This window comes from Elephantulus edwardii, unplaced genomic scaffold, assembly GCF_000299155.1.
Source record: "Elephantulus edwardii isolate Elephantulus edwardi_28Jun2011 unplaced genomic scaffold, EleEdw1.0 scaffold00207, whole genome shotgun sequence".
In the NCBI taxonomy this organism is placed as follows: Eukaryota; Metazoa; Chordata; class Mammalia; order Macroscelidea; family Macroscelididae; genus Elephantulus; species Elephantulus edwardii.
Window position 1 is genome coordinate 2,569,082 of NW_006399957.1, and position 10,888 is coordinate 2,579,969.

Consider the following 10,888-nt stretch of genomic DNA (forward strand, 5'->3'; position numbering starts at 1 on the left):
ATGGATGGATGGATGGATATGTGGATGGATGGATGAATGGATGGATGGATGGATGGATGGATGGATGGATGGATGGATGGATGGGTGGATGGATGGATAGATTTTATGAGAAGGAAGGAAGGGACAGAGAAGAGACGAGGCACTAGAAAGGAAAGACAGAGGGAGGAATCCACAGAGCTGTGAGTGAACCAACATATCACCTCTTCTCCTTACTTATCAACTGTCTCGTTGTATGACACTTGGCAGTTATGCCCATAGCGAGGGTACTTTCCAGTGGTCACAGATGGTCCTGACATGTGGCTGCTGGAACTAGTGGCCAGGTGCTAGGAGAGGGGTTGCTGCAGTGGTGGCCAGCTCTTCATCAGCCTGCCTGGGCCATGTCCTCAGTCATGTCGCTATTTATTTGGCAGTTACGTGATTATGTAGCCATTCTCCACCAAGATCTGATGCCGATCTCCATTTTTGCATAACGACCTGGTCTTTGGAGACTAAATGTGTTGATGAGTGAGGAATGGGCGCACTGCGTTGCCTTATGGGCATAGATTTACGTGGGCATTTGATTTCAACCCGCATTGTTCCTGCTGCTTCTGTCCTTGCACATTTATAAAAGGATGGCGATCACGTAGCAGCGTCACTGGAGGAGTCACTCCCAGCAGAGGCTTGTTACTATATTTCAGAAGAACATCCGCACTCTCGTGCAGTGTCGGAGACCACACACATCGTAATTAACGCGGGACTTTCTGTGCAGCACAAGACCAAGCTGATCCTGAAGAAGCAAGTCTGTTTTGACCCAAGAACTTCGTTTTAGCTTCCGCTCACCTGGGTCTTCTTTCTAGGCGTGGAATCTCGACCTTCTCAGGAGGCCCGCAGAATTTGGGGGGAGGGAGAAATGCAGTCTCTTCTAGCCATTTCTAGACCACACCAGTCCTCCGGGTAGCCAGATGCCTGTGTTGCTCACGTCTCCACTCCTGGAACCAACTAACGTTTGTTCAGTTTCTCTTCATTTTCACCCCGAGCACCCTCTCTCTCTGTCGTGTCTGCTGCAGCTGCGGGACTGTGTTGAGTGGAGTTTCCGAAAGCCACGCCTCCTTTCTCCAGAGCTTGTGGGATGTCTGTGTTCTAGGTTGTCCAGAGATAAAGGCCAGTGAGGACCTGAGAGGATGGGACGACAGGAGACTGAGTAATCTGAGAGTCGATCCCTGAATTTAGTCCTTGAAAGCACCCCCGTAGAGAGAGACAGACCCCTTGCTGGTGTGGAAGTGTGTTTGTCTACCTAATATGCATCTGTCTGTCTGGCACAGCGCACCTTCACCGTCCACCGTCCTGTGCGCCAGCAGGGAGCAAGCGTGTCCGGGGGGTCTGGGAGCTGGACCCTAGTGCTGACTACTGTAGTTTCCGGTGCTTATAGACCCTCTGTCACGCACCTTCTCCCTCCCTTGTTGTGGTGACCAGCATTGGTTTCTAATGGCCCCTGTGAGGGAAGCTCAGGCTGAATGAGGAAATCCGAGAGAGTGATGGTCCCAGACTCGGGCAGTCCTGTCAGAGGTGAACTGGCGGGCCTGCCAGCACCTGGCACTCTCAGCTTCCACCTCAAGCAACTCCACAACCAGGTCCCTTAGACAAGGGGGAGGATAGGTCCCTCGCAGCAGCAGGAGGATGGCAGCCCGTTCTTATCAGCCCACTGGGAACCCTGCTCCTAGCTCCCCTCGGCCAGGCCCAGGACGCTCACAACCCCAAGCCTGGGCAAGGAGCTGAATCCCAGGGTCCCTGGCAAGTCCTTCTGGCTTTTAAGTGTGAATTTTGTCTTTGCCTTTTATAAAAGGTATGAGTTTTGGGATTTTGCACACAGCTTCCTTTCCTGAGCATAAAAGTTTTAGCTCTTCTCGGAGCTCTACTCCCTGAGAACGGGGCCAGTGTTTGCCTGCTGTGAAATAGGCAGAAGTGATCCAGGTGTGAATCAGATGTTAGGGTCCTAGGCATCCCTCAGGGACCACTGGGTGCATGTGGTAGAACCATGTCAGAATGGGACCCCCAGGTACCCCTCAGGAACACAAGGTCGTGTGGGAGAGAGACCCCCCCAGGTACCCCTCAGGGACCACCAGGTGCATGGATCAGAACCATGTCAGAACAGGACCCCCCCCAGAGCTACCTGGTGGGTGTATTAGAACGATGTCAGAATGGGACTCCCAGTGCTCACGGTAGAACCATATCAGAATGGGACCACCGGGGGCCCTCGGAGTCCTGTGCTGTAACCATGCCTGACTGGTATTTAGGGACTACCATGGACTCCTTGTAGGAACACCACCGGTGGTCCGCTTCCAACAATATTTGGGGATGCTTGCTTGACATTTGTTAACGTCTCTGAAAAAAAATGCACGTCATGAGGGAGGAAGGCAGCGGTGACTCAAGGTCCTGGACTTTAAGGTCGTCCATACACTAGACTTTGACCCCAGCTGGACGCGGCCTCTCACCTCAGGGACACAGACAGTGGCCTGGGCAGCCAGCCCCCTCCTCTGGTCTCAGTAGAGAAGCCAGCTTGGCCGAGCAGGCTATGGGGAGGGACCAGGCCCCCAGGTTGGTCTCCGGCTCCCTGGAGACACAGCTGAGTGTCACCGCCCTCTCTTGCAGGGAGCGGAGGGGCAGAAGCCGGGGTTTGGCTATGGAGGCCGCGCGTCCGCCTCAGCGCACAAGGGCTTCAAGGCTGATGCCCAGAGCACACTGTCCAGGATCTTCAAGCTGGTGACGTAGCCCTCTGGGCCCCGTGGGTGGGCCTGCAGGCCAGGCTGACGTGGGCCCTGTGTCCAAGGCAAACTGCCTGCTGGTCAATACCAAATACTCACACCCTAAACCCACTACCACTGAGTCAATTCTAACTCTAGTGACCGTCCCCTGGGCCCCCTGGCCAGAGATCTCTGTAAGAGGAGCTTAAGTTCTCCAAGAAAATCACTGGGCCTTTCTTGACCGTTCATCTTAGTCTGGACACTCACTGACACCTGTCCACCGTGGGTGACTGCTGGAAGGGACACGGCCCCACAGGGTGACAGACTTAGAGATGGGTGGCATTGTGTTGGAAAGTTGGAACCGACACAGGAATCAATGACCATCTTTCTCCTACAGAGCAGCTGGTGGATTTGAACTGCCTGCCTTTGGGTTGACAATGTAATTGGTAGATGGTAAAAGCAGTTCACTGTATAGAGAGCTTACCCTACGACAGTAGACTGTCTCAGTCACCCAGTGCTGCTGTCACAGACACCACCGTGCACTGCCTCAGTCACCCAGTGCTGCTGTCATAGACACACCACAGTGCACTGTCTCAGTCTCCCAGTGCTGCTGTCACAGAGACCCCACAATCCACTCTCTGTCATCCAGTGCTGCTGTCACAGAGACCCCACAATGCACTCTCTGTCATCCAGTGCTGCTGTCACAGAGACCCCACAATGCACTCTCTGTCACCCAGAGCTGCTGTCAGAGAGACCCCACAATGCACTCTCTGTCACCCAGAGCTGCTGTCAGAGACACCACAGTGCACTGCCTCAGGTACCCCGTGCTGCCGTCTCACACACCACTGTGCATTGTCTCAGTCACCCCGTGCTTCTGTCACAGACACATAGTGTCCGATGTTGGTGAGAACAGGTGACTTAGCCCTGAGCTTCGGACCCCATTGTCATGGCTTGTGAGAGGGCTTAGAAAAGGCTCCAGCCACTGGGGAGTGGGACACAGCTTTCCAGTGAGGGCTTCAAGAAGCCTCCTAACCTCACAGGAATTTAGAAAATGGGGTGCACCAACTTGCTCTGGGCTCCCACGAGGGTGGGTCCCGGGCTTGGTGGCCTCGTGTATACCATGTGGAGGTCAGTTTCCACACTGCTGCCGTAGGCGACAAGGCTGATGGCCACCCCTGGGCCCTGGCCCACAGCAGAGCTGTCACAGGGACAATGCCGATGCCCTTCGGGGGCCCTCGGCCTCCCCACAACACCGCTGTCCTCAGTGGCGGCTCTGGTGACCGCCGTGGGCCCTGGCCTGACATTGCCTTTTCTTTTCCAGGGAGGAAGGGATAGTCGTTCTGGCTCCCCTATGGCAAGACGCTGAAGCCCCCCGTGGCCGGCAGAGAGCCCTGTGCGCTGCTTTCTAACTCCAGGCCTGAACCTGTAACCTCTGACCCACCCTCAGCTGCAGTCCATGCCCCTAACACCAGCACAGTGCACACAGGGCCGCTATCGCCCTGCTGGAGACACGGACACACAGCTTGCTAAACCCTTTGAGTTGAAGAAGTTCCTGTGTATTATGCCTGCAGCCTGGAGCCTGCGCCCCGGACGCTGCTGGCCGACACTGCCGACAGAGAGCTACAGCTGGAAGGACTGCTGGTCCGCTCTGCCCTGCCCTGTCTCCTGTCCTGTCCCATCCTGCCCCTGGCCTGCCCTGCCTCTGCCCCCTTGGCCTGTCCTGTCCTATCCTGTCCCTGGCCCATCCTGTCCAGTCCTGTCCTGCCCTGCCCTCCCACCCCGCAGGGCCTGGGACTGGCAGTGGACGGTGCTGAGGGGCTTTGGTACGTGGAGGTGGCCCGAGCGGCTGGAGTCTGTGGTGCAGCGAGGAGGAGATGCCTGGCTGTCCGCTCACCACACTGATTCGCTGGGAGTGTGTGCGGCGGAGAGAGAGAAGGACATCCAGCTCGGGCTGGCGATGGCCTCCAGCGGGAAGCGGGCTGGGCGGTGGACGGCGCTGTCACCGCCCCGTGGTCCTGGGCGTCTGGGCCCAGCGCCCCCACCACGGGGCCAGCCCAGTGTCCGCCGGAGTGCCGGGCGAGGGTTCCGTCATCGAGAGTCCTGGAGAGAAAGGCTCGTCTTCTTGTCCGCAGTGTCCCCCCGGCCCCTGAGAGCTGGGGCCAGGCGTGTCCGGGCAGCAGTGCCCACGGCCGGACTAACCCCCCATGATAACACCCCCTCTGAGGCCAGCCACCCAGTGCTGGGTGTTGCCGTCCTCCAGAGCTGGCCTTCCCTCTAACCACTGACCCTCCACCCTAACCCACTGGCCATACCTTTTGAGTTGAGCACGTCTCCTCCAGGCCTCCCCGGCCACGCCACGTGGGCCCAGTCCCCTCGGAAACATCCCGGTGCTGGCTTTAAGCCCCTCCTGCTCCTGATGCCCTGCGTGGGGATAGTAACTTGTATTAATTGATCATATTAATTGATCACTGCAGTGCTGACAGTGGAGAACCAAACCACCCACATTTCCCAAACCAACTTCACGTCCAAGGCCAGCGGCCCCATCGGGCACTGGGCTGGGCACCCGCCGCACCCATGCCCAGTGCTGCCCGGTGGGTGTCACGGGAAGAGCTCATATCGTCAATATGGAAATAAAGTTATGGAGTTTAAGGAGGCTGTGTGGTGTCCACCATTGTGGGGGGAGGGGCTGGGCTGCAGTGCAATCCCTGCCCTTGGCTGTGAGCCCTGGACAGGGCGGCGTGCGGCCACAAATAGTGTGCAACCCGCCAAGGGGAGATCCCATGTGTTTTAAGTGGGATTGCTGGTTCCCGCTGATCCCGAAACTGCCACATCTTGGTGAATACGGGGATGAGAACCCTTTAGGGTTCTGGAAAGTTGGTGTTGTGAACCGTGGGGTCGGAACCAGCCCGTCGCTGACCCTCCAGCAGGTTTTTAGAGGCTGTAAATCACACAGGAGGAGACTGCCCCTCTTTCTTCCATGGAGCAGCTGGTGGATTTGAACAGTGTACCTCTGGGTTGGCAGTGCAGCTCCTTTCTGATATGCAGGGGACAGAATGTGGAGTAAAATTCAAACCATAGAGGCTGAGACTTGCTGCTCTAGTAGAAATTTCCAGAAGCCCTGAGTCCACAACTGTCAGGGACAGTGAGTGCCCGGTCAGCAGGGAAGGGCGTGCTAAAGGCACGAAGTCCAAGCCATCAGTGGACTGGCTGTGGCTGCAGAGAGGGCAGAGCACTCAGCCTCACCCCTCCAGGCAGACTGCCTGGTCCATCTCCCTCGGCGCGGCCAGGCATTCAACTTCCATCTTTCCTGTCAGCGGGCAAGTGCTTCACCACTGTGCCACCAGGGCTCCTTTCAGAGGGACAGGCACTCCCAGGCCATCGGGGTAAGCAGAGCAGCAGGAAAGCCTGTCCCCGCAGGCTCTGGCTTCCCGTGTGGGACGGCACTGCACGCTGTACTGCAGTCAGTGAGGTGCTCGTTAACTTGACTACAATACTGAGACAACAACTGAAATGTGACACAGAGACACCGTGGGAGCACACGCTGTGGGGAAAAGGGCACCAACAGACTCGCTTGGTGCAGGGCTGCCCTGAACCGTCAATTTCTAAGAAACACGGGGTCTCTGAAGATCACAGATGCAGTAAAATGAGGCATGACCATCCCGTTGTTGGTAGATGCTCTTGAGTTGACAACAACGTGCGGCCACCTTGTGAACACCTGCCCCAGGTCCTACACTGCACCATCTGGATGACGTATCATCCCCAAGGCCACAGGGGAGCCGTCACAGGGACAGTCCAGCTCAGGGAAGGCCTTGCTCCCTCTCGTGGACCCTCTACCTTTTTGAGGCATGGTGACCACTCCTCCTGGCCACATGCCCAGAGAAGGAGAGATGTAGGTTCCTTAACCGTGCCTCTAAGGAGAACCTGGTGGAAGTTCCTTCAAGACGTACTTGTTCTGAAGAGACTATGGTCAGCATAGTTGATACTGCATGCCATTTACTTGTCATTTATCAAAGTTCATAAATGATAGATAAATGTCATGCAGTATAGACTATGAACTTTGATAAATGTCGATAGTTATACAAAGGCTTCAGGCCTTTTGTTACAGGGTCGCTATGAGTCATGCTCGACTCGAAGGCAATCAACAAAACAACAACATACTACATGAGCCGACACCAAACTCAGCCCTGTGAAAACACCCGACTCCGAACACGTAAATAAGTTAGACGTTTAGAACAGTGCAAAAACAATTATTTTATTTAAAGCCAACTCAGTTGGGTTTTGCCCTAACTACCTATTTCTACTACAAAATTGGACTAAACAAATAGCATCTGATGTTTATATATAGACTATGAAACAATTTTGAAAAAAGGAACTGTCCTATAAATGAAGAAAGGGAAAGAAAATGAAACTGTGTCTTTCTCGGTCTGTCATGATTCGAGTGTAAGCCCTGACCCAGGACGCCTTCGTGTAGAAGGTGCTGCTTGCACACAGGAGCCAATGCTCACCATTACCCCCAGACGCTCCTGTCCTCCATGCAGACCAGTCATGCTTTGTTAAGTGCGTTCAGTGGTACGTCATCCAGATAAGAAGCCATCACCAAGGCTACCTGCAGGAAGGGTGAGAGTACATGAGGTCGTAGGCCCTCCACGTGTGTGCTGGGGGCGGGGGGGGAGGGGCTTCCACTGACCAAGCCACAGGGTTGTCCTATTTGAACTCTTAACTTACTTTTTAAACCAGAAGACACAGCTGGATCTCAGGATTATTTCCATGAGGATAAGCTGCAGATCAAGCGGTTCAAGCAAGGCTATCGCTTTCAATGAATGGAGGGACACGCTCAGGCACCTCTGAAAGGCTACTCCCAAACTCGGAAGTCCCCCAGGGAATGAACACAGAGGGACAGAGGACAGCACCACAGCAGCAGAAGCACCAGCTGAGCCATGACACCCACGCCTCTCATTCAGGGAAAGGTTAAGTTCAAGGCAGCCGTCTATAAACACTCACATAAACATGTTGAGGATTGATAATGGCTTTGCAGTTAGTGCCAGGGGAAAGTCTGTAAAAGGCAGGACCAGATCTTGTCAAACTAAAAGGCAGCTCCCTACATCTTAGAGGTCTCTCCAGAAAGATACCACCTTCCCCAAGCGGTGACCACTTCGTGTAAAAAGCATGCCTCTAGCAAGTGATGTGTGCGCTGAGAGGAGAAATCGGGGGAGGGACCACGCACCAACTTTGTGACACTTTCTCTGCACTCAGCTGTGCCTCCCTGGACATCAGCACGCAGACATGCTGCAGTGGAGATGGGTGTTGGCCTGTCCTCAAGAAAAACACTAGGGAAGAAGGCACTGTCCTAAAGCAGAAGGCACTGTCCTTGTGCTGTCATTAAGACATGTGGTGGGGGTGGTAGGGCACTGATGCCAGACCTCTCAGCTGACCAGGATGCATGATAGGATCTCCTCAATGATGTTGTTATGTGCTGTCAAGTCGCTTGCGACTCATAGCGACAACAGCTCTAAACTCGCTCTGTCCTGTGCCAATCTCATTGTCTCCGACACACTCATCTTGATTGCACCAGTCACTGAACCAATCCACCTCCCAGAGGGCCTTACCCTCCTGCCCTCCACCCTCCCAAGTATGATGTCCTTCTCCAAGGACCGGTCTCTCCTTACAGCATGACCAAAGTATGTCAGACGGAGCCCCAGAATCCTTGCCTCCAAGGAGCAGCCCAGTTCAACCCTCTCCAGGATGAATCTGTTAGTTTTCTTGGCAGTCCATAGTATTCTCAATACTCTTCTCCAGCACCACAGCTCAAAGGCATCAATTCTCCTTCTATCCTCCCTGGTCATCGTCCAGCTCTCTGATGCATAACAAGTGATTGCAAAGACCATGGCCTGTACCAGACACACCTTAGTCTCCAGAGACACACCATGGCTCTTCAGTATTTTAGAGAGGTCCCTGACAGCAGACTTCCCCATCACAATACATCTTTTACTTTCCTGGCTGCTGGTGCCAAGAGTGTTGATTGTGGAGCCAAGCAAACTGAAGCTGTGAACAATCTCAATCTCTTCGTCATCCATCCTGACGCTGCCAATTGGCCCAGTGGTGAGAATCTTTGTCTTCTTGATATTGAGCCTCAGTCTATATTGAAGGCTGCAGTCCTTGACCCTCAGCAGCAAGCGCTTCAGGTCCTCAGTTTCAGCAAGCAGGGCTGTGTCATCTGCATAACGCAGGTTGTTGATAGATCTTCCACCAATTTGTCTAAAATGAGACCTCATGGCCATCATCAAGCAGGCCTCACAGCCACCCTGTAGGACAAAGAACTGCCCCTAGGGCTCCCAAAGCCGCAATCTCTGCAGGAACTCACCCACACGTCTTCCTCGCAAGGAGAAGCTGGACCATTCAGTGCCCACTCACCACGGTCCCTGAACACTCCCCACAGGGGAGCCACTGAGTTGACCTTTTTGAGAAATGTTTTCATCTGTCACCACTTGAGTGCTGTGTGCACGCCTCGGCTCTGTCCTATCATGTTGCTCCTGGTGTTGTGTTCTGCAGTCAGAACCGACCCATAGCTGACCCTCCAGTGGGTCTTCAGAGGCTTTTAAATGCACGTGAGATTGCCCTATCTTCGCATCAGGTAATCCATGCCCACGAAGCCAGGAGCTCTGCTGGAAGGTGATGCAGCCTGACGGGCTGCTCCAGGGCCAGCGGGGAGCACACGTCACCCTGGAATGGGGTGTTCTCCACCTGGCCTGGCGAGGCCACGTGCTGGCAGCGGGGAGCACACGCCGCCCTGGAACTGGGCCCTCTCTATCTGGCCTGGCGAGGCTTGAATCGGGCACTCTCCACCCAGCCAGGTAAGGCCACGTGCCATCTGCCTACATATAGGTGAAGGTAATGAGGGCTGTCCAGCCGAAAAGTGCCTGAGTGTGTGCCTGTTTTAAATTACACATTTGAAAAAAGGGAGTGAAATTAGTCCTCTTTTCTAATTTTGTCAATTTATTTTTAACTCTTCCAAAGCAGATAAGCTGTAATAAAATATTTGTAAAAATAGTCATCTCTTCAAAACCTTGGTTATGAGGCTAGAACATCCTTCAAAGACCGTTATTATCAGTAAACTAAAGGGCCAAGTGTAATTATGCCACAGAGCCCTGTCTCAAGGGATCTCTAAACCAGCAGCTACGACTACGATCAGAAACACATCAAAACGCCACATGAATGTGTTGCTGTGTTGTTGTTATGTGCCATCGAGTCGTTTGCGACTCATAGCGACCCTATGTACAAGAGCCCTAAACGCCGGTCTATCCTGTACCAACCTCGCTGTCTCAAACACATTCATTCCCACCACTCCAGTCACAGAATCGATCCATCTCATCGAAGGTCTTCCTCTCCTGCGCCACCCCTCTACTCTCCCAAACATGACGTCCCTCTCCAAGGACCCGTCCCTCCTTGCAACATGCCCAAAGTCTGTCAGATGAAGCTTCAGAATCCTTGACTCCAAGGAGCACTCCAGAATGTGTAGGTTAGCTAAACAGAGGGGAAGTCACAAAAACTGGTTCTTGGGTGTTTTTGTTTTCCTTTGAACAAAATAAAAATGGGCTGTATAGCCACCTGCTTAAAGAGTCCTACTTAAAGAGGCAAATAACTAGCACAGTTCACTGGGTGAGGCCCCCCACACCTCCACCTCCCCAAGACCCTCTCCTGAGTGGCACTGAGCACTAAAGAAAAGAAAAAAACCTGGCAAGAACAAAACTGTAAAGTTTTGTTAATCCGAACCATGAGGGTCATCCCCAGAAATGACAATGTCTAAGATATTTTAATACAAAATTATTTTTTTTTTAAAAAGTGCATCGAAAATAGAGCCTCTAGAAGACCAGTGTGGGGCTCCCCATGCTGCCCAGGCTGCGGTCAGCTGTGGTGACTCCCACGAAAGGGACCCTTAGCATCTTGTCCGGCATCACAAGATCAAGTGAAATAAGGCTTTTTCCCCCCTTCCAAAAAAAAAAAAATACATATACAATACACAAAAGAGTTTGGAAAAGAAGTAATATTATTTAAGTTTTCTGGCTTAAATATTTTTCACATAACGAAAGTTCTCATGTTGCATCAATATTACTTATATACAGATGCCCGCTGTGACTGAGGACAGGGACCAGGACTCACAGACTCCCTTT

General features: G+C 53.3%; 1 protein-coding gene across 3 annotated transcripts in view; it reads left to right on the top strand.

Annotated features, from left to right (window-relative positions):
* Positions 1-4,086, top strand: part of MBP (myelin basic protein) — a 28,023-nt gene extending 23,937 nt beyond the window's left edge. For all 3 annotated transcript variants that reach the window (XM_006897234.1, XM_006897232.1, XM_006897233.1), the window contains 2 exons: positions 2,629-2,739; positions 4,042-4,086. In XM_006897234.1, the coding sequence (XP_006897296.1) occupies positions 2,629-2,739; positions 4,042-4,086 (156 nt within the window). The remainder of the gene's footprint in view (positions 1-2,628; positions 2,740-4,041) is intronic.
* Positions 4,087-10,888: the final 6,802 nt, after the last annotated feature.